Raw genomic sequence first — 23,454 nt, 5'->3', positions numbered from 1 at the left:
ATAGTGCTTTGGCCACTAGGAAGTTGCCTCTCCAATTCATAATTGTAATCTTTCAATAGGGCACGATTGTAAAAAAAATCCTGATTGTAATCATAATCAATCAATTCATAGCCTGCTTCCTTCATTCTACACCCAGCCAGCATGGCTCAGTGGTAGAGAGAGCATAGAACTATGAACCAGGAGGTCATGGTTCGATTCTAGATCAGGGCACATGCCTGGGCTGTGGGTGCGATCCCCAGTATAGGGCGTGCAGAAGGCAGCCAATCAGTGCTTCTCTCTCATCACTGATGTTCCTATCTCTCTCCCTCTCTCCCTTCCTCTCTAAAATCACTAAAAATAAATTAAAAAATAAAATAAAACCACTACAAGTGCCTGGCTGGTGTGGTTCAGTGGTTGAGCATTGACCTATGAACCAGGAAATCATAGCTCGATTCTTGGTCAATCCCCAATAGGGGGCATGCAGGAGGCAGCCAATTAATGATTCTCTCTTATCATTGATGTTTCTGTCTCGCCCTCTCTGAAATCAGTAAAAAAATATTTAAAAATAAAAAATAAAACAACTATAAGCAAAGCTGTGTGGTATTCAGAATCTATGAAATCTAGTATACTGACATAATCATTTTTTCCTGAGCTATATTTTGGAATCTATCACTTCTTTATTTTTTTTTCTTTTTTTTTTTTTAATATATTTTATTGATTTTTTTACAGAGAGGAAGGGAGAGAGATAGAGAGTTAGAAACATCGATGAGAGAGAAACATCGATTAGCTGCCTCCTGCACATCTCCTACTGGGGATGTGCCCGAAACCCAGGTACATGCCCTTGACCGGAATCGAACCTGGGACCCTTCAGTCCGCAGGCCGACGCTCTATCCACTGAGCCAAACCGGTTTTGGCGACTTCTTTATTTTTCTTAAATACGACTTCGATTTATCTATAAAAAAATGGAAAAATGCAAAGTAAAAAAACACAAAAATATGTAAACAAAGAGAACAACAGACCCATAATGGTACAACCTAGACATTACCACCATTAGTATATTTCTTCTATTTCTGCTTTTTTTCTGATGTTCCCTTGTAAATTTACTTTCCATGAGAAAATTTTGTAGCTGTTTTAATTCAGCCGTGCCTGGTGACACGCCCCCACATCTCTTGTCCATCCTACCTGAGGTCCAGTCCCCAGGTGTGGTGAAGGTACATCCAGCTGTGCACTCAGTTTGGCCGTAACCTTCATAAACCTTCAAGCAAAACATGGAAACCACACTGTAGGCACACAGCCTCTTGCAGCTGGCTGGCTGCCTGCCTCAGCCAACTAAGCTCCCACCCTGACACCTGCTGCTCCATGCTGGGCATGGTGGGAGGGAGGTGCTCTCGAGGCAGGTAAATCCAGGTGAAGCTGAACACAGATAACAGGTGTGGCTACTTTGCTTGGAAGAAGTGCTACTTTTACCACACTTAGTAGATAAGCTTAAGTGGTTTGGGGTAAAGATTTCTGACCTATTTTCAACTACTGACTCTATTTTTTATTTGGATAATATGTATCAAAGACAAGTACTTTAAAATCTACTGTATGATTTACTTTGTCTCTGTAAGATATTCCCCTCCAGAGCCTCGTGTGTTTGCAGGAATAAACCACATGGGAGAGTCCGCTCTTAGAAGTGGTCAGGCTATGTTGGGGTAGAAGAGGCCAGCGGCTTTGAAAGTATAAAAAGTGAAGCATGCACATCGATGAAATAGTGACAGCCATGTCACTATACCCTGCATATGTAAAAACTTAATACACTTTAACCAAATGGGTCAATGAAGGAATGGAATTTTTAGCGATGACAAAACCTATTGAATCAAATGACAAAACACAAATGGACTTTCAGCATCCCTGCCCCTGTGCTCCCTTTCTGGATTGGGCGATATTTTACAGGCTGAAGAATACAGAGATGCTGCTACAGGTGTGCTGCAGATTCCCCAGCACATTGATCCTCCACATAGTTTATCAGCCCCCTTTCCCAGACTGGATGCACCTGGGCTTTCCATATGTCACAAGGTCATACTGGCTTTCAGTGGCATTGGGATGTTTTCATCCTCAGAGGAATGGAGCTTCTATTCCACAAAAATCTTGCCCCCAGGGCCTTTCCCTGTCCTCACACACATCTGCTTGCCCCCCCCCCCCAAGGCCACATGCAGGTAATACCTGGCACCCCAAAGCTGCCCGAAGGAATCCCAGGACTGTTGGTGATGCGGGGGCTGCTCCAGTCACAATCATTCGCACACACCCACCAAGGCTGGCCTGTGGGAGAGAAGAGTCTGCCAAAGTCTGTGCTTCTGGAAGTGGCGTCTAAGGCCACTCATCTTGGCCTCAGCCAAGGTCAACATTCAACAAATGGACCCTACTTGCACCCTAGGGTAGGGATCAGAGAGAAGACCTCAACATGAGCTGAGGAAGTCTGTTCTTCAAAATGAACAACTCAGTCAGCTGTGCAATATGGCCAACTCTATTATGTCTTTGAGATAAGTGCCATTATCTATGTGGCATTCTATAATTTTGGTTCTACTTTCCTTAAAATACACAGCTATTCCCTCACTCTGCCATCATTTGCAACCATCCAAAAACAATTACTTAGGACAATTCCTTCCCACTTCCACATTAATGGCCTAGCCTTTTTTCATTTACAAATCAATACCGTACTCTGCTCTATTTACTATGCAGTGGACAAAGAAGTCTTTAAATATGTTGTTTATGGAAGTTGAGCCAAGAGAGTTTAAATATTAATTTCCATAGCTAAAAATATAGTAAGAAAAACTGAGTAATGATACTAATTAGCTACACATTCCTTGGATAATGCAGGACTTGGAAACATTAGTGGGGATCCAGAGATGAGCAATTCATGATCAGCTGGTTTGGGAGAAGCTGAAGGGACAGGAAAATTCTTGGGCCCAGCCGGAATGGCTCAGTGATTGCGTGTCAACCTATGAACCAGGAGGTCACAGTTTAATTCCTGGTCAGGGCACATGCCCAGGTTGCAGGCTCAATCCCCAGTGTGGGGCGTGCAAGAGTCTGCCAATCAATGATTCTCTCTTATCATTGATGTTTCTATCTGTTTCTCCCTTCCTCTCTGAAATTAATCAAATAAAAAAAATTTTTTTTAAAGGAAGATTCTTGGCTATCCAAGAACCTAATGCTGCTGGAAAGCCACCATGGCCAAAGCTACAAAAAGGACCAAGAGAACTTTCAGGCCCCAGGAGCTCTTTGGTGGACCTGACCACCAAGGCAAAGCTCCCCGTTGCCTATGGAAGTCAAGGGACCTACTTTCCAGGAGTCCTTCCTGCTGTTTGCCTTTGGACCAATATAACACATCTCCAAATAGCCAAGATGAGTCCTTTAAGATTTCAACCGTAGCTTAAGCTTTGATTTCATGACCAAATGAGTTATTATTTTCTAAGATTACTATATACCACTGGGATGAACTTCTCTAATTCTTCTGTAAAGTCACCCATTAGACCCTTGCATGTCTAGAATCACTTGTTCATTCTCTTACCTGAATCTTATTAAAGAAGAGCTTATCCCAGATACTATCATTCCTGATGATTCCGCTCTGGACTTCAGCCTGTTTACGCTTTGCTGCAAACCCCAGGAGCCAGCGCTTCAGTGGTGTGTTTGCCTGGCTGAAGATCTAAGGAGCACAAGTTGGAAACAGCTGCTGGGCCTGTCCCACCTCTAGACACCCCCCTCCCCCCAGGAAGAAGGTCCAGACTAGCCAACAGAGAAGCCACACTCCATTGGACCCCTATAGGAGGTCACTGAATGTATGATAGCCAGCCCACGGTCAATGCTACCAAGGTGTGAGCATATTGCGGGGCTAGTAATTCCTGAAGATAGGAAGGAAACGGGTGAGAGTCAGGGAATGCAAGAGAAGAGGCCATTTCCAGGACCTGCGGGTGGAAGCTTGGAAAGCCTGCCTGGGGCTTCAGACCCCATCCACACAGGCATCTATCTACCCCTCAGCCTGGCCAGAGACTGACTCCCTTGTGGGCTCACCTTGTCGTACATCCGGTTCAGCAGTCGTGGGACCACAGGGAAGATGGTGGGGCGTAGAGCCTTCATGTCATCTGAGAGGAGACGGATGTCTCCCTGGAAGAAGCCGACGCGCCCTCCGTGGCAGTAGACAACAGACTGGAAGGGGAGAACAGGAAGGGAGGAGTCCCTCAGGGCGGGCACTCCTGGCTGCACTACAGAGCCATCCACAGTTCTGCCCTACATGGAGGGTGCCCATGACCTCCTACCCCAGCTCTGGCTGCTGCCATGAGACACTGAATAGCATCTGAGGTGACACCCTCCCTCCCTCACGTCTCCACCTTCCCACATGGTCCTGCTCAGGCACAGGGAGAAGCAGCAGGAGACAGGGGGGAGCCTTTGGGAGATATCAGAGCAGCCGATCCCACTGTGCCTGCCCCTCCTGCTCACTCCCAAACCCTGGGCGGAGCTTCCCAGGGGACTCAGGTCTCTGAGCTGCACTACACCCTGTGGTTGGGTCTGCTTCAGGTCTCAAAGAGCCAGTAGTTTCCCTGGGACACCTCAGCAACTCTGGGAGAGTCATCAGTGTCCGTGAGAACTGGACGTGCTGCTGATGTTGGCAGGGAGGCCAAGGGGGAGCCTACTGGTTGCTAGTGGGACTAGCAGTGTGCCAGGGGCCTAATATATGCTCCTTTTTAAAAAATATTTTTATTGATTTCAGAGAGGAAGGGAGAAGGAGAGAGAAATAGAAGCATCAATGATGAGAGAGAATCATTGATCGGCTGCCCCCAGCACACCCCCCTACTGGGAATCGAGTCCATAACCCAGGAATGTGCCCTTGGAATTGAACCCAGACCCTTCAGTCCACAGGCTGATGCTCTATCCACTGAGCCAAACCAGCTAGGGCTCTGCTCTTTTCTTTAATGCTCACAGCAAACTTATAACAGAGGCAGGATTTTATATTGCCATTTTATAGGCGAGAAATGCAAAGCTGAGCGAGGTAAAGGGAACTGCCCGGTCACAAACTAGTTTGCAGTACTGCTGGCATTCTAATCTAGGTCTGGAAAGTTGAAAAACATGCCCTGATATGCCAGATCTCCCCCAAGGCAAGATGGGAGAGGCTTAGAAGACAATTTATTCACAGGATGGTCCCTGGAGTGACACAAGTGGGAGAATTCTTTGTGAACCCACACCCTGCCAATACCTCTACCCCCACAAGGCCTGTCTCAGGGCCAATCACAACACCAGTCCCATCTACAGCCTGAGGGGTCATGACAGTTTGATTGCCCACCTTTACTGCCTTTTCTTTTTTAGGGGTTCCTGAGTAATGGAAGTTATAGAACAGTGATGGCGAACCTCTGACACGCGTGTCAGAGGTGACACGTGAACTCATTTTTTTCTTTGTTAAATGGCATTAAAATAAATATCAAAAATATAAGTCTTTGTTTTACTATGGTTGCAAATACCAAAAAATTTCTATATGTGACACGGCACCAGAGTTAAGTTAGGGTTTTTCAAAATGCTGACATGCCGAGCTCAAAAGGTTCGCCATCACTGATATAGAATATAGGTGTTTGGGCCATAAACAGAGCCATACTGCATAGAGCTGGAGTGATAAAGCACTTCTGCACAGAGCTGCGCTGCTCCCTGAGCAATGCCATCAGCTGGGGCCTCTCTCAGCCCCAGTGTGTCCACAGGTAAGATAGGGCAGACCTGGGGTCTTCCCTGGAGCAATGCTCCCAGGAGGGATGGGTGAGGTGGCCAAGATCCTCTGACCCCTGTGGTAACTTCTGAGAATAGGGCTGGTTAGGTCTACTTCCTGTGACAAGTGACACCCTGCTAGGGTTCTGGGTTCTGGGTACAGATTGTACCTCCCTAAAGCCAGGGCCTTACCTGCACCATTCGCTCAAACATGTGTGCTAAAGGCAAATAGGAAATGTGCACATCCGCACAAGTGGGAGCCCACTGACTCTGTAAGAAAACAGAAGGAGCCCAGGCAAGGCCCGGTCAGTCAGGTGGGAGTCTTACCTGGATCACTCTCTCAAACATGTGAGCCAGAGGCAGGAAGGAGATGAGCACATCGTCCTGTCTCGGAAAGATCACTTTCTGCAGGTGATGGGCATGGGAGACAGAAAGGAAAGAAACACTGACAGGAAGACAACAAGAGAGTCATAAAACAATAAAGAGAAAATGGGCCTGGATGGGGAGGGCAGTGGGGGAGGGGGGCACAGAGAAAGAGGTAAGATGAGAGAGGGAAAAAATGAGAGAGGAGAGGGAGGGAGAGAGAAAAGGCGAAGAAAAGAGAGGAAGAGAGAAGGAGTGAGCGAGAGAGGAGTGAGCGAAGGAGAGAGAAGGAGTGAGAGAGAGAAAGAAAAAAGGTGAAGAAGAGAAAGAGAGAGAGAGGAGAAAGAGAGAGAGAGAGACAGGGACAGGGCAGCATGGGAAGCGGAGTGTTAGGTCACAGCGCCAATGCGTCTAGGTTATCTGCAGAAGCAAGGAGTCAAATGAAGCACATATAAACCAGCAGAGCCGAGCTCCGCAGGGAAGTCTCCTTTTGGGAAGGGCCTGTACCTCTCACTCCAGTCAGTCGGCGCTGGACAGCCTCCTCCCCCTCCCCACAGCTGCAGGATCTGCCCCGGGCCCCATGTCACCCGCCTCCCTGGGCCACCTGGGCAGCCATTCAGAGGTCTCGGCTGGTCAGCACTTTCTAGTCCTCCCAGAGAAAGGGGCCCAGAAAACCCTAGATCAGTGATGGCGAACCTCTGACACGTGTGTCAGAGGTGACACTCGAACTCATTTTTTTGGTTGATTTTTCTTGTTAAATGGCATTTAAATATATAAAATAAATATCAAAAATATAAATCCTTGTTTTACTGTGGTTGCAAATATCAAAAAATTTCTGTATGTGACACGGCACCAGAATTAAGTTAGGGTTTTTCAAAATGCTGACACGCCGAGCTCAAAAGGTTCGCCATCACTGCAGATGGACACCAACTATGGCTGGGGTACACGCCCTGAACAAAGGAGGGGGCAAGGCCAAGCCCCAAACAGATGGTTGAGTCAGGCCTCACAAGCCACGGCCTGGAAACAGGGCCTTCAAGGGGAAGGCTGAGAGGGAGCCCTGCTGTGTCCCCTGAGCCCACGGCTCACAGATGGACTGACCTCAGGGACGGGGATGGGCGAGCGGGTCTGAGCTCAGGGATGAGCCTGCCTTTGGCTTTCGTTTGCTGGACTTCCCCTCTCTCTGTCCTTCTGCAGACACCTGGACAAGATCTGGGAGCCTGGCTCATGGCTCCTGACCAGGGCTCTATCAAATAAATATCTGTTTGGGGAAATACTCTCCATACTGTCATCTGCTACGGTGTGGGTGGTGGTTTTTCTCCACGGTGGTGAAAAAGGCCTCACTTACAGGAAAAGGTACATTCCTGGCTCCTGAAGGAAACTGTAGGACATTTGGATACTCACCACTTGTGGGAAAAAGGTCCTTCTTTCATAGCCCATCAGGCCAAGATATCAAGCTTTTAAATTTTACCTTTTTAAGTACAGTCTTATAAACTAGCAGTCAATATTGTTTCCCAGACTCCTTAAACACAAAATGACTGAATGAAACCCTGGCCTACTTGAACAACAACTTATTAAAGACTAGAGGCCCAGTGCACGAATTGGTGCATGGGTAGGGTCCAGCAAGGTGCCCTGATGGGGGCAATAGAGGGGTGGGGCCAGCCGGGGGGAGGAGACTTTGGGAGGTTGGCTGGCTAGCCCCAGCCCCTGGTCGAACTCCCGGTCGAGGGGACAATTTGCATGTTATCCTTTTATTATATAGGATTACTTTGTAAATAAAGGTATGTACATAACTAGAGGTAGAACAGTTTTTGAAGTTCAAAATGCAAAAACAGATTTATGTGTTTTTCCTTCTGGGATCTTAGCACTCTTAGAAATCAACTGATTATGTATCAGGTGTGGATCATTTCAGTGTTGGGGGTTAAAAACATCTGTAAAAGTGGGGTTGCTCTAAAGAGAATAGAAACTCCTGCCTGTGAAAGGCAGCCCAGATTATATTAGGTGGAGGGGGTGGGGGGAGGGGCGAGAAAACAAACCCCAAAAACCTCTAAAGTTTGAGGATTTCCTCGAGACACCTGCATTAGTAAGTCTACTTTATTCACCTCTGTCACTTTCAGAAAGCCTGAGAAATCAGCCACCACGTTCCCATGGGTTAGCATTGCACCTTTTGGGTTCCCTGAAAAGAGAAAGCAAGAAGACAAATTATTTGGAAGCTCAAGGGCCACTCCTGGAGAACAGCACCCAAGTCCGCAGTCCTAGACACCCAGCGCTGTCCATCCACGCCTCTGGCTTTCGTCCACAATGCCTTCATTGTGGGAGGCCTAGGAAGATATATGCTGCTTCAGGGACCTTTATCCTGTACCTGAAGCCCACCTGGAGGCTCCCAGCAGCTTAGGCCCAGAAGGCAAGTGACACAGAGTCACAGGTGGGGTGCCTCAAGGGACTGGCCACTTGTGACCTGAGCCTCACCCTCCTGCCTCCCTCAGGGAGCATAGGCTCCTGGCCCCTGGTCTCCTCACATACTCCCAGCACCCTACGCTCCTCTCTGGGCCGGAGCAGATCTAGTCTCCAGAAACCTGCAGCAACTCTGCTGGCAGGAGACTTCCTTGCTGCATCGGTACTTGGAAGGCCCAGGCGCGGACCAAGCTGGAGGCCAGAGGGCTGAAGCAGCCCTCTTGCCTGCTCCTGGGCAGGATGGGACATGGATGGCCGTGCTTTCTCGTGGCATGACCTGTCACTACTGCTTGTGAGGAAGCCAGGGCTGACTCAGAGGACCAGAGGCCTGGTGGGGACCTAGGCCCAGCAGGCTGGGGAGGGAGGCTGACTTGGCCACCATGTCATGTCAGGGAGGACACAACATTGGTGTGCTGCTGGCAGGTCCGACTGGGCTCAAATCCCAGCCTGGCCTCTCACTGCCAACAAGCTGTCCCTCCTCACTTTCCTTACCTGGAAAATAGGGACAGTGATACCCACCTCAGAGGACTTCTATGTGCTTTAAGGACTTGGTCCATGCACAAAAGATGTTAAACTAGAAGTTTCCACTGAGCCAGCAGATGCAATAGCTGTAAAACTCCAAGAGAGGGGCCAGGCCGTGTGCAGAATCCCTGTCCCGCCCAAAATATCAAATGAACCAATATGGTATTTTGCAACCCTCACCAGAAAGCTGTAATCAAGGGCTAGTGAGTAGAAATGAACAGCATTACACTGAATCAGCAATCATCCATGAAACAAAGAGCAAGTTTTAAACGTCTTTCTCAAACCATCTCCCGGCTTCCCCTTCTCACTTATTCACCCTCCCCACCTGCACGTCCTACGAGAAGGTAGGAGCCTTCCCTAGCCAGGGAGGAGGAGGCGGAACACCGGAAAAGGAAGAGAGGAAGGGCGGGACACGCCTTCCTCACCAGGCCAGCAGCCAGCCCAGCAGCCAGCCCAGCCAGGAAGGGAGAGGTCGCAGGCAAGCGGACTGATTCATAGTTTAGAACACTTGTAATTCTGAATTAAGTCCCACCATGGCCGAGAAGAAAATCTTTCCAGAATGATTCCACCACCAAAACCACGAGCCACATGTCAGGTTCTGATCACATTTTCCATCTCTCTCACTGAGAGAACAACGTAGCTCCTGATGAAGCTGGGCGCTGGGACACTGGGCGTGGAAGGGAAGCCACACCCGGCTGTGATGCCAAGGACATGTGTGGCTCATGTGCTCGACAGGGAGAAGACGACCAGAGGCACAGCACAGGCTAAGACCAACATCAAGGAAATCCAAGCGCGCAGCCAGGCAGGGTGACATCAGGCAAGAGGCCTGCTCACTGCCCAGCTCTGTCCTGGCACCAGACACTCCACTGGAGTGGGAGATGTGGCACTAATCACCACCTGTTTTCCAGTTCTGTCAGTTCTGTATCCCTCCCCACACCCCCCCCGGCCCCGCCCCACCCCACCGTGAATCCCCACCACATCGCAGACACAAAGCCTGGGCAGGACGGCTCAGCTTTCGATTGATCCCGTCGTCTGGGAAACCACTGGATGTGAGGCCTGTCATCTCCAGATGGGCAACAGCACATTTATGCACCGTAAGTTCTTTTCCAGATACGGGGCAGCCTCTGTGGCAGAGTGACCTGTTAACAGCCTGAGGGCAGTCTTGAATGGCAAGGGCCCAAAGCTAAAGGCCACAGCAGACCCGCTCCCTAACCCAGGCAGGGCAGAGGGACATGTCACCAAAATTTCATGTTGTGAAACTCATGACACAAAGCAACATAAGCCTGAAGGGCATTTCTGAATCCTGGGTTGGCTCTGGATGCCAGCTCCTGGGGAGCGAGTGCTGTGTTCCTTTTTCTCTAACAGGACTTAGCAGTGTGTTGGAATTCTCAGACCCACTTGAGTTAATGGCAAAAATCCATCTCGAGCCCTGGCCCGTGTGGCTCACTTGGCTGAGCGTTGTCCCATGCACCGAAAGGTCGCTGATTCCATTCCCTGTCAGGGCACATGCCCAGGTTGCAGGTTCCATCCCCAGTCCGGGAGCATACAGGAGGCAATCAAATGATGTTTCTCACGTCGATGTTTCTCCCTCTCTCTCCAAAATCAATAAAAAACATATTTTAGCCGAAACCAGTTTGGCTCAGTGGATAGAGCGTCGGCCTGCGGACTGAAAGGTCCCAGGTTCGATTCCGGTCAAGGGCATGTACCTGAGTTGCGGGCACATCCCCAGTAGGAGATGTGCAGGAGGCGGCTGATCGATGTTTCTCTCTCATCGATGTTTCTAACTCTCTATCCCTCTCCCTTCCTCTCTGTAAAAAATCAATAAAATATATTTTAAAAAAACATATTTTAAAAATCCATCTCGATTCAATAAAGTTATGTTGATCACAATTATCCATATGGGCGGGATGCCTTAGCTCTGTATCTGCAGAAGGCACAGGGGGCCCCAGTTCACTGCTCACCAAGAGCTATCAACAAGGTGGGCCAGTCTTCAGGGTGGAGAAAGATGGCAAGAAACTTCTCGCCCATTTAGGGCATTGCAAGTAACTTCTCGCGTCATCAGATGAGATGGAGGCAGCGATGGGAAGAACACTGGGCTGGGAGTTGGCAGAGCAGGGCACAGGTCCAATGCTTCCATTTGCTGGTGTGTCTGCTGGGACAGTCCCATACCTGCTCATCTCACAGGCCATGCTGAGGCGCCAGTGGTGCAGTGAGTGGGTGACGGGGCACTGCAGACTGTGAAAGGCGGTGCCTGTGCGCCTTCTGCCTTCCCCAGGAAGCTGTCACTGTCTGTTCCTGCTGATGCTGATGCTGATACCTGGTGCCCCTCTATCAGCACCAGGCACGCAGTGCATTTGTCTCCCTTGCCCTCTTCCTGACAGCCTTGACCGTGGCACCAGCTTCAGCCTGCAGAGCACCTGCACTCCCTTTTATACACCTTCCCATCTCCTACTTGGCACCTTTAACCATCCTCAGCACAGGTGAGCGACCAGGAACAATGGTGGCAGAGGGTTACATGACTGACTTAGAGCCCCCCCCCCCCCCCCCCCCCGGGAAGAGGTTCTCAGACACCACCCCCCACACTCCTTCTGCAGTCCCTGACACAAAGACCAGGAAGCGAAGGGTAAAAGCTGCTTCTCATAGAGGAATGATGTGACCCAGCAGCCCAGCCTCCTCTGGCTCTGGCCCCAGGAAGTGGCAAGCCCCACCCTGAACCTCCCAGTCCACACCTGCCCATCTGCATCCAGCCATCCTGTGCTGCCCTGTGCTGGGCCCGTGTGTGAGAAAGCACTGGGAGTAGCAGGAGGGACCCAACAGCTGGAGCCAGGCACAGCACAAGGCTCAGCCCACTCCTGAGGGCACCGGAGACTTCTGCAGTCACCTGACCAGGCTGCCAGGGAAGGGTGCCGGTGGCCCTGGCTGGTGACCTGGGTGCTTCTGCTTACCTGTTGTGCCGCTTGTGAAACACACAATGGAGAGGTCACTGGGATTTGGGGGCTGCAGAGGTGAGAAGAGATGTGTGTTAAAGAGACCGGATGTGGCTGGCCAGGGACTAAGAGCCCTGGCTCCCTCCACCAGCCAGCCCCTCTGTGTACTGTGTGTCGGCACATCTGTGTGCCCGTGTCATGCAGGCAGGCGAGTCCCCAGAAAAGGGGAAAAGAAGCTGGGGCATGGCCATCCACCTGGCCCACAACCACACGCCCGGTCCTGCTGCCTTGAGTCTGGGGTGAAATCTAGATGGAATGGGGCTGCAGTGGCCACATCTAAGCCTTAACTAAAGATCTGACCTTTCTAGTGGATGAGACCCAGTTCCCTCCTTCCTTCCTACTTTCTCCCCAGTGGCTGCGGTTAGGCTTGAGAATGGAACGTGTAGTCCAGGGAACTAAGCTGCCCACTGCATCACCAAGACTGCTCTGCATCAGGCCCTTGCCCTGGCACTGGACACAGAGTCCTGGGCTCACTGGGAAGAGCCCACTACAACTGTTTACACATAGAGGATGGCTTCCCAGAGAAGGTGACATAAGTAGAGATTGAAAGACAAGCCAGATCTTTCCAGATGAAGGGAGGGTAAGGAACTGGCCCAAACAGGCAGAGGCACGAGAGGCCGGGGGGCTGTTCTTAGAGCAGTTCCCTACGGTTGGGGCACGATGGCTTCGAGGTGGGCACACAGCAGGGGCTACTGGTGAAGGGTCCTGGGAAATGGGGCTGAGACCTGCTTAGGCCTGTGGATGAGAAAGCTCATGGGTGCTGAAGGGAGTGGGGAGGCCTTCGTTGGGAGGACGGCTGGAGGCAGGAGGCCTTGTCAGAAAGCTGAAAACCCCTGAACAGCCCCTCCAGGGAGCAGCAAGTCTCACTGGTGATTTGACCCTAGGCAACATCACTGGGGATGACACACAGAAAAGATGAACAAAGACAGTAGAGGCCACTTGGCCACTCGGCCCCAGAGTCCACTACTGGTTCTGTTGCTGCTTCTGTCCATCCCATCCTCTGGGGAGTTCACTACATTCAAAGGGAAAAGGAAGACGTCACAAGGAAAAAGCTCCTGTAGAACTAAGGGTGGTCGGGACCGGCTGCCCTTTCTTCTTCCTCCCAAACACCGGATTCCTGTTCCAGGTCTCTCTGTGGACCCTCGCCCACAGAAGTCCCGGGCACTCCGAGTGGCATTTCCCGAGTTGCTCGAAGGCGTTCCTTATTACCGTGGGGTTGCTGATCTGGCCTGTCTACTGAGCCCTGCGCACAGGCCCCACACACCATCCTGCTCAACCAAGACCTGCTGGCAGGTGAGCTCACCACAGGAACATGAAGATTCTGTTGGCCGCACTCCTAGAGGAGGAAAATACTGATTTTAAGTGCTCAGAAGTTGTCATTGATAATGAAATAAATAAATAAACAAACTGCACAGTATGCCTTGCTCCTGCACCAAGCCCTGGAGTTCAGGATTCTCTGCTTGGACGAGGCCCATTTCACCACCTCAGTGGCCTCTCCTCAGATACACATCCAGGCTTAGGCTACCCTCCCCCCACCCCCATCCCCCCTCACACACATTACAGGTGGGGCCTGAGGCCCAGGGAGAGGCCAGGCGCTGTGCATGTGCACAGTGGGGCAGACAGCTTGAGGTGCCCATGGTACATCTGGACACATGCTCAGGACAGAGTGGCTGGGTGGCCTGGGCTTCCAGATTAGTCAGGCCTAGAGGGGTGGACAGGGGTTGCCAGCACAGGTGTGGCCCCTAAGCCATGGAGGGTGCAAGTACACAGACATAGGTACAGCTAGGAGCAGGGAGAAAGGAGGGGAACTGGAGGGCCCAGGGGCCTAGATCCCATAGGGCAGAATTGGGGCCAGCTGCTACTGCACAGGGCCTGAGGCCCTGGAGGCCAGGATTTCCTGTGTTACTCCAGGAGGCACCAGCTGCCACCAACCTGATATCTTTGGGGAGGCCACGCACAGAAAAACCGATTCTGCTGGTTGCTAGGGGTCTGGGACACATTTCAAGAACCTCTCCCTGACTCTTAGACCTCAGGTCTACAGTCTTCAGGCTCAGGCAGACGATGGCTGTGGCTAGCTGGAAATGGGGAGGCTGACACCACCACTCCCCTGGTGTGCCTGTGTCATTAACTGTGCCAGCCACTGAGCCCAGAGGATGCCTGTGGGCACTGACCCCACCAACCACCACCAGCCCCGTGCGGCCTGCTCCGTCTCAATCCTCACGTGGCCTGACCACCCATGGCATCTACCCGAGGGGCAGATAATTGGCAACTCTGGCTTGGTGGCCAAATGAAGGACCCAGGGGCCTAGATCCCATAGGGCAGAATGGGGCTCAGCTGCTACTGCGCAGGGCCTGAGGGGGGTGGGGAGGCCTATGCTGGCCCAGCAAACAGCCCAGCAAACAGCCCAGCAAACAGCTCAGACAGAGCAGCCCTCACCTCCACAGCCTGCATGGACTTAATGACCACTCCGCACCCCTGCCCTCTGTCTTTCAGAGCTTCCTCAAACGGGTCCATGAGGATGATCATCTTGAGTCCTGGAATTGTCTTCTTCTCCACGTGCTCCAGCAGGAGCTGGGCCTTCTGAGGTTTGTCCACTATCACGGTGCTGATGTCAGCTGCAGGGACCATCCAAGAGAGTCAGGCTGTGACTGTGGGCCGGCAGCACATGCTGGGCACCAGAACCAGGGGCGATGGGTGCCACAGCTGGTGTGTAAGTAAACAGGCAAGACAGGCCCTCTGTCTTCTGTGCATGGAGGCTGGCTGGAGCCAAGGGCAGCAGGCCACGGCACCTCCTGGAGCCGTTTCCAAGCAGCCCTTTGCTGCTGGCTCAGCCCCTATCATGCTGGGTCAGCTTGAGATATTTACCACCACCAGCGTCTGCCCGAAGCTGCAGTGACCCACAGAGGTGGGCAGCCCATGTGGGGGCTGGTGCAGAGGCTCCTTCTTGGCAGCTAGGCCCTGTGGAAGGAGCCTGGTGGTGAAGTCTAACTGGGGGAAGCTGGACCCAGGAAGCCACTCAGGGGCCAAGGTGGAAGCCCCTGGTGCTCTCTGAGAGTAGAAGCAAAACACTTCTGATTAGTGTTAGACGATTGGCATAACCTGAGAGGCTGTGGCCAGGGGCTGGATGCCAGTGGCAGGGAGGGGCAGTGGTGGGCTCACCTGTGTTGATGATGTAGCGGATAGCTCCAGGGCCCAGGGTATCATAGAGTGGGACCACCACCATAGAATACGTGTAGCAGGCAAGCTCTGCGATGATCCACTGTGGAGACAGGTGGGTCGGGGGTGGGAGAACACAGAGCAGATAGGAGGGCTGTACTGTCCTGAAATCCTGGCAACCAGGGTCCTTGCTCTAGATCCTGCGATGAGAGGGCTCTTTTCTGGGCCTCTGCATGTGGCAAGGAATCCGAGAGGCCAATGGGTTGTGCCTGCTCACGCACAGCCTTCTAGACCATGCTTGCTCTAGGGAATTCTGGGACCCAAACAACCCCATGCCAATTTTCAGGGCTGGCATGGGCTTCTTCCCCAGGTTCTTCCTTTCCCCTGGCTCAGGGAGCAGCTGTGTGTTGGACTGGGTGGGGTGTGGATGGTGCTTGGCTGTGATGTCCATCCCTGATTGGGGACAAAACCACGGGAGCAGGAGGGTGTGGCCCTACAAACAGCGGGAGCAGGGCCCAACCCCCTACTCCATTGATACTTTTAAAACCAGTCAAGGTCGATACTCACCTCTGGTCTATTTTGTGCAAAAACACCAATAAACTGATCTGTACATGCTTTACAATTGTGCTGGAGAAGTCCGGACCCTAGAAATTCAGCCCTGTTGGCCACCTGCACACGGATGTGGGGAAGAGATGAGAAAGCAAGGAGTCTTCAGCAGGGGAGGGAGACCCCCAGGGAGGACTCCTACAGGTTGAGAGACCTCCCCAACTCCCCACGCAGGTGACTGGCAGCCATGTGAGCTGCTGCCAGGAGTTTGGCAGACAGGCCAGGCAAGGAAAATACGACCTTCTGAGACCCAGCAGGGTGCCTGCAAGCCCCTCAAGTGCCAGGCCTGCGAGGGCAGACAGAGTGGAGCCTGTCCTCTATCACTCACCTCCTGGTAGGACAGCCACTGATAAGGCTGCTTGGGCTTCCTGAAGCCAAGACACGGTCCATTCCCTGCAGAGAGAGAAACAGGCCTTGTGCAAAGGAGGAGGTACCAGCAAACACCCAAATTGACACCCCATAGTGTGGGGTGGTCCATGGGCCAAATGAACTCCCCCCCCACAGCTGCCTATCTGACCTGCTGAACCCCCAGAAGGCCTAAAGTACACAAGCATGGCATCACCCTGGGGATCAGGGAGGTGCAGGAATGGGGGCTGGCACAGGGCTGGTTCTCACCAGGACCTGTGTGATGCAGCCCCAGAGAACAGGAGACCTGGGGCCACTGGGCAGAGGTGGCCGTTTGCCTCTCTGCAACCACCTCCCTTCGGCTCATACCCTGGGTCATCCAGACATCTCAGAGGCTTGGGTTCAGAATCATGCCCAGCCAGTGGCCTGGCGGTTCAAGGCTCCCCGGGGGCTGCCAATGGAAGATACAGAGTATGGGCTAAGCGACCGCCCAAGGTCAGTTAGTCCCGGGGCTGGAACAAAGCTGAGGTCAACCCTTTGGCCACATAATGCAGCTACTTCTCTGATTGGATGGGCAGAGGGCCAAGAGTGGCTTCTCTTCTCTGAACCTGGGCACCGTTCATCTGCCATGCCCCTGGCACCATGCTGCTCACCCCCCACCTGCCGCAGCTCCTCCACACCCCAATGGTCCCTCTCACCTGAGATGCTAAGCCCACGACGGAACACCTGGTACATGGTCCTGGCATCGTCGTAGTAGTGGGTGAGCAGCTGAGGGCCATCCCCAATCACGGATCGCCGGGCCCCACCGCTGCCCTACAAGCCAAGCACAGGCCAGAGAAGCTGGCTGAGGCAGGCAGAGGCTTGAGGAGAGGGCACCAGCATGCACCAGTCTGTACACAGCTTGGATACACACCCAGTTGGGGCTGGGACATGCTGTGTGCACTCATACACACTTGGACTGTATACACACAACCTATATACAAGTTCATGTACACATGGCTTGTACACACTTGACCTGTATGCACCCACACACAAACACAGGCTCATGCACACAGGCCCAGTACACCTCTCTCCCTCTCTCTCTCTCTCTCTCTCTCTCTCTCTCTCTCTCACACACACACACACACACACACACACAGAATCCACACACCAGGTCAGCATATACAAATGTCCAGAATTTCATTGGCTGCTCATACCACCTATGTTCCATTCATAAATGGAGCAGAGAGTGTTGGCTGGAGTTAGACAATCCCTGACTTCATGATCAAACCTGCCCAGGTATCCCCCTCAGCCCATCCATCATCTGCTGCTATTCCCCTAGGTTAAGAATCATTTGAACGCCATCTGTCATTCACATAACAGTGAATTTTCTGAGGACTAGCTGAAGGTACTTTCCCAGGAACAGAGAGGCCTAGGAAGCTGTGGAGAGCACAGAGCAGTGAGGTCCTGGGAGAGGAGCTGGCCTCTCCTGCCTCCTCCCCTGCCACCCTGCCACCGCTCCTCAGACTCCCCAAACCCAGAGCTCTCCAGTACCACAGCTCCATCTCTTCTCTGAGCACGATTTGGGCTCCATTGGGCTGGCCCATGGCCCGCCATCTCTTGAAACATCAGGTCTCAGGAAAAATGTCTGTGAGAGCCATAAAACAGCCAAACTCAAAACCACAGGCAGCTCTCAACTGTTTTGTAATGGAAAGTTCTGCTTGGTCGGTGTCTGCTTCCTGAGCACCAGGCCCACCAATGAGGGAAGCTGGGGACAAATGCCATCAGACCTGGACAGCAATCAGGGTGACAAAAAGGACAGAGCAAGAGAGCATGCCAGGGACAGAAGAGGTTCAGGTGTGTGTGTCAGGGAACGGCTGCTGAGCTGGGTTTGGAAGGAGGTATAGGAGGCAGAATGAGGAGCAGGAAATGGTAGTCTTGCCAGAGCAAGAGCAAGTGCAAATGCAAATGCAGGGGGCAGGAGACACAAGTGCATTTGGGAAATGGTGGGCAATTCATGGAGCTCCAAGTGATAAATGGAGGCCAGAGAGACTGCAGATCAAGGCAAGGAGTCTGGCCTTTGGGTTGAGGGCAATGTGGAACCAGGGGAGGATTCTAAGGTGGGGTGAGTGACACGATCCAAATTATGTTTCTCACTCTGTAGCACACAGTAAATGCTACCAGGCCCTATATAATCTGGGCCCGCCTTACCTCATTTCCTATTTTCTCCTCTGCCTACTCCACTGCACCCACTCTGGCTTTCTGTGCTCCTGGGTGAGAGGCAAGGGAGGGCTGTCTTCCAGGAAGGGTGGCCTTCCACACACTGTGCCCAGGTGGGCCCCCCACACTGAGCCAGGGCCACTCCCCATCCAGACCCCATCCAGCTCACTGTCACCCCCAGCCCAGACACCCCACTTGCCTCCTCACACCTGCCCCTGTCACAGTTACTCTTCCACGGCACAAATTGTCCCTACTACTGAAGACCCAAAATAAGTCCATGCTGCCCCCCCTCCCCGGTCCCTGCCCAGTTCATGTGACTTTGGCCTTGTTGGTCTGTCCAGGTGAGTTGTCATTCTAAACTTACCCAAAACAACTTGTTTTGGTGCTTTCTCTGTATCATCTCAGCAAATCCTACCACAGCCTCAGGAAGCAGTGCTGTTTTTATTACTCACTTGACTGCAGAGGAAACTGAGGCTCAGAGAGTTAACACACTGCCAAGACCATATGGCTAGTGAGAGGTACAGTCAGCCTTCAAACCCAAGGTCACCAAAGGCCATTCTTGTCACCACTCTGCTAGCCCATCCACAGCCTCTCTCCACTGCCCAGCCATCCCATAAGAATCACCACTTCCCACAGCCCACACCTGCAATATCACACCCCTGTACCTTTGCACACATCATTCTTTGTGCTAGAAAAGTGCCCAGAGGTCCAGGCCTTATCTCTGCCCTCTCCCACCAGGCAAAACTCTGCTATGCTTATGCTCACCAAGATGTACCATCAAGAGAAAAAAGCCAGTGGATGCAGCATGATATCATTAAAAAGGGAGTGGATGCCTATACATTCTCTCACGGACAATTGTTAACATGGTTCTCAGGAGAGGAGAACTGGGAGGCTAGGGGAAGACGGGGGAAGCTTTTCAGTTTGTGTCTCTTTGTTCCTCTTGAACTGTGTGAATATCTTATCTATTCAAAATGTATAGAGTTAAAGTTCAGAAAAAGGCAAACTTTTAAAGGCAAAATAAATCCCATAAACTTAATAGAAAAATAAATATCACTGGTCCTTCTGGACTGAGCTTAGAACACCCTTGTCCAGGGTGGGCCACTGTAACTTCTTCGTCTTGTGTGACCCGGGAGGGCGGGGTGCTGGGGTGGGCTCAGCTTTGGGTCGTAGCAGCACATTGTGACTCTCTCAGCACAGGGAGAGTCTGGAAGGGAACCGGCCTGCCAGCCACCTGAGAACTTGCTTAGGTCTCCTACTGAGGCAACAATGAGCCAAGGCCCCTATTTAAGAAGCCGAGGCAAAGTAGAAGCCAAGGTCAAGGCTCTGCCCAAGGCTGAAAGTCTGGGAGAGGCAGAGGAGCATCTAGTAGGAGACCCTGCCCAAGGCCAATGGGGCTTGCTGGCTGGCTACCAGGGGAAGTCAAGATTCTCTGAGCCATCTCAGGTCCAATAAGCCACAATTTTGGCTTCTACCTTTGAGATGCCTGTCCTCTGCCCACTATTTTCCACAGCTGACTGCTGGAACCCTGCTCACCTCCACTTCCTCTGACTGCATCAGGAGGTTGCACGGTGGTTGCAAGGCCTTGGGCCGGTGAGTGAACCAGTAGGCAAGGATGGCGGCCAGCGCGCCCATACTCATGAGGGTGGTGGCTGAAAGACTGTGGAAGAACTGGCCCAAGTCGCCCAGCTCGGACAGTCGCAGCATCCTCAGAATCTCTTGTGTCTGCATCTTCTCCAGAAGCAAGAGAATGAATTCTGCAGGAAACAAGAGGCGGGTGAGGGAGAAGGCCTGTGTGTGTCCTCCCACCTGTCTTGGATCACAAGTGACACAATGATCTTGGCCAAATACACTGTGGGGCAGGCCCTGGGCTAGTGGCGTGTACAGTCTCCTGGTGCAGCACAGTATATTCAGATGCTGGATGCCTGGAAGGCGACAGGCTTAGCAGTCACACCTGATAGTCAGTCATCCAGCCAGTTTTCCTGAGAACCATATGCTCAGGCCCTGGGCCACGGCTGATAGCTGCTTCCATATCTTCCAGGGGTGCTAACAGCTCTGGAGTCAATACTTCCTGAGCCCGGGGGCCCAGGTGCTCTGCCTCTGCTGTGTGGTCACAGTGTTTTGCTTATCTTTGCTCCTGGGGTGTGGAGAGAGCAGATGGCTGTGAGCACGCCTGGTATAGTGCCCAGATTGAAGGGGTACAGAGTCCTTCCACTCCATCTCAAAGCTCCTAGCCCCAGGCCCTGACCTGAGGAAGACAGAGAAGACAAGGCCCAGAGCCCACAGACTAGCCCTGACACCTACCTGCCAAGGGTCCTATGGGTGACACAAAACGGGGTCTCCCCAGGCCCACGCCCTGGCCCAAAGACCTACCAGGGCCAGAGGTGATGCTGGCACCCAGCATCATGAGAAGCTGGGGTGGAGCCCAGCCACTGCTCTGCTAGCCCCAGGCTGCTGACCACTGTGCACTGTGGCTCTGTACTACCTTAGAGCAAGCACCAGGAGGCACAGCTGTCCCCACCTGTGCTGTCCTCCCTGGGATCCCATCAGCTAATGTCCAGAGGAAAAAGGAGGTGACAGAGAAGTGCAGTTGCATGACATCTACAGGTCTGCCAGCCCTATGAGGCCTAGCAGGGGTTGGGGCGGGGGGTAGGGGGGAGCGGTGCAGGGGGAGAGGGGAGGGAGGAGGTGGCTCCAGGCTGCCATGCACCATCCACAGGCACCCTCTGCATTGTCCCTTGACCTTTGGAAGCATGGCTGTGGTTTCCCTTCTTGGGAAACAATAAGAAGCCCAGCAGCCACTCTGCAGCCGGGGATATGAGCCAAACAGCAATCGCTTGACTCACGAGGGAGCAGAGATCTGCTGAACACCAATAAATGGTATTTGTGCTAAATGGTAACATCACCACATCACCACACCAGAGATGAAGTCAGTGATGTGCAAAGTCATTGCAGAGAAAGTGAGTAAAGTTCCTCGGTTCAAATCCCTCCTCCTTCACTTAGAACAGTGGTTCTCAACCTTCCTAATGCCGCGACCCTTTAATACAGTTCCTCATGTTGAGGTGACCCCCAACCATAAAATTATTTTCGTGGCTACTTCATAACTGTAATTTTGCTACTGTTAGGAATCGTAATGTAAACATCTGATATGCAGGATGTATTTTCATTGTTACAAATTGAACATAAAGCATAGTGATTAATCACAAAAACAGTATGTAATTATATATGTGTTTTCTTAGGTGACCCCTGTGAAAAGGTCGTTCGACCCCCAAAGGGGTTGTGACCCACAGGTTGAGAACCACTGACTTAGAAGCTACGCAAGGTTGAGCATATTCTACCTCTCTGGACCTCCACTTCCCCTTCTTTAAAATAGGGTAGGATCACTCAGGCATGTCAAGTTCCTTATACTGTATCTGGCATAGTTAGAGACATGCTGGGACTAAAGAGATGGCTAAGGGGTTGCTTGTCAGACCAAGGAGGCTGCTCAGCCAGGCTGGTCCAAGCACTGGGCAGAGGTGGCTGGGCCCAGGCACTGTGGCCCCACAGGAGTTTATGCTCTACTGATGGTACAGTGGCTGCCTGAATCCTGGGTGCCCAAAGGCTCTGGGTGCTCCTAGAGAGCAGAGAAAGTGAGCCCCTAGCCAGCCAGAGCATCTCTCTGAATTCCTGGGCCAGAAATCCAGTTTTACCAGCAGCCTCCTTGAGCTAGATCAGTTCTGAGGAATGAACCGCTCCTGGCATATGATCAAATCAAGGTTCTTCATCTGCAAAGCAGAGGCTCAGCTATGGACCACAGTGAATTCATCAAAGCAAACTGCTCTGCAAAGGGCCCTGGCCAGGTGGCCACCTTGCTTCCTTGGAACACTTACTTCCTTAAGATGCAGATGAAGAGACCAAGTCACAGCCAGGCCCATCAGATATCCCACAACCACTCGGGTTGGACCCTGAGCTGATTTGACGTTTTACCTAATGGGCGAAACTAACTCAATGGGCTGGGAAGCCAAGCCCCAAGAAGTCCCTGCCAACCCCCTAAAAGCTCAGCTATATGGTTCTAAAAGTTTTAGAGAAAATCCTGGAACCTCTCTATCACCAGTCCCTGGTACTTGTCAGTTGCTCACAGGCTCTAAGCTATAACTGAACATGGGCATTTGTGGCATCTGCTGCAATGCTGGGGTTTTCACAGAGTACAGCCCAGAATGGCCAAAGCCATCCATCCATCCATCCATCCATCCATTCATTGTCCATACACTCTTTCACCTACCCACTCACCACCCATCCACCCACTCACTCATCAATCCACTCACCCACCCATCCATCTACCCACTCACACCCATCCACCTACCCATCCATTCATCCACCTACCCATTCACCTATTCATCCACTCACCTACCCGCCCATCCATCTCCCCACCTACCTCCCATCCACTTAATTCACCTACCCACTTACCTACCCATCTACCCATCCATCCACTGACCCACCCATGCATTCACTTGGAGGTCCGCACTTTCATCTAGCTCAGTGTTAGGCACTGGGATAAGCCAGATGTGGGCCTGCTTTCAGTCCCCTGGGGAAGATACATGAGGAAGCCGACAGTGCTGTGCAGTGTGTTTGGGCTGTGATCAGGCATGAGGAGCCAGAGGAGGTGCCCAGTTCAGGTGTGGGGGCTCACAGCAGGCTTTTGGCCGAGACAGAAGGATCAAAAGAGAAGGGTGTCCTAAGCAGAGGGAAGCAAATATACAAAGGCTGGAGTTGAGAGAGTTCATTGAACACTTAGCAAACTCAATTTTCTATTCAGGAAAAAGTCCTGAACACATGAAATCTTATACAAGGTCAGTGCCACAAGTCTGAAGGTGGTCTCCCAAATGTACTGAGCTTTCACCAACGTGTCACAGTCCCCAGGAGAGGGAACACAACTTGTCTAAACTTCCTGAATTCCTAGGGCTTGGAAAGCCCTTGCCTACACACTGCACTGTTGGATCTTCACAACAGCTCCCTGGACTTATTATAAAGTGGGGAACACAGAGACTCCTCTGAAGAAATTACCTACCATTTACAGGTACACAGTCAGCGAGTGAGGGAGCCAGGACTCGAGCCCCAGATAACAGCCTCCCAAACCACTGCC

At 52.0% G+C, this 23,454-nt stretch overlaps 1 protein-coding gene across 7 annotated transcripts in view; it reads right to left on the bottom strand.

The window, feature by feature from the left end:
* Positions 1–23,454, bottom strand: part of ACSL6 (acyl-CoA synthetase long chain family member 6) — a 56,656-nt gene that overhangs the window by 18,848 nt on the left and 14,354 nt on the right. For 6 of the 7 annotated variants that reach the window (XM_070415045.1, XM_070415048.1, XM_070415049.1 and 3 more), the window contains exons 2-15: positions 19,869–20,089; positions 16,835–16,949; positions 16,120–16,184; positions 15,753–15,854; positions 15,189–15,288; positions 14,466–14,644; positions 13,333–13,365; positions 11,988–12,039; positions 8,169–8,242; positions 6,034–6,111; positions 4,030–4,164; positions 3,530–3,664; positions 2,185–2,280; positions 1,162–1,234 (exon numbers count right to left, since the gene is read on the bottom strand). In XM_070415045.1, the coding sequence (XP_070271146.1) occupies positions 1,162–1,234; positions 2,185–2,280; positions 3,530–3,664; positions 4,030–4,164; positions 6,034–6,111; positions 8,169–8,242; positions 11,988–12,039; positions 13,333–13,365; positions 14,466–14,644; positions 15,189–15,288; positions 15,753–15,854; positions 16,120–16,184; positions 16,835–16,949; positions 19,869–20,089 (1,458 nt within the window). Of the gene's footprint in view, positions 1–1,161; positions 1,235–2,184; positions 2,281–3,529; positions 3,665–4,029; positions 4,165–5,898; positions 5,977–6,033; positions 6,112–8,168; positions 8,243–11,987; positions 12,040–13,332; positions 13,366–14,465; positions 14,645–15,188; positions 15,289–15,752; positions 15,855–16,119; positions 16,185–16,834; positions 16,950–19,868; positions 20,090–23,454 lie in introns of all 7 variants that reach the window. The other variant, XM_070415044.1, reaches the window with a different exon arrangement.

This window comes from Myotis yumanensis, unplaced genomic scaffold (genome assembly GCF_028538775.1).
Source record: "Myotis yumanensis isolate MYYU_CA2020_CCGP unplaced genomic scaffold, mMyoYum1.0.hap1 SCAF_5, whole genome shotgun sequence".
In the NCBI taxonomy this organism is placed as follows: Eukaryota; Metazoa; Chordata; class Mammalia; order Chiroptera; family Vespertilionidae; genus Myotis; species Myotis yumanensis.
The sequence above is the reverse complement of the archived record's forward strand: the minus strand, read 5'-3'. Positions and strand labels throughout refer to the sequence as shown.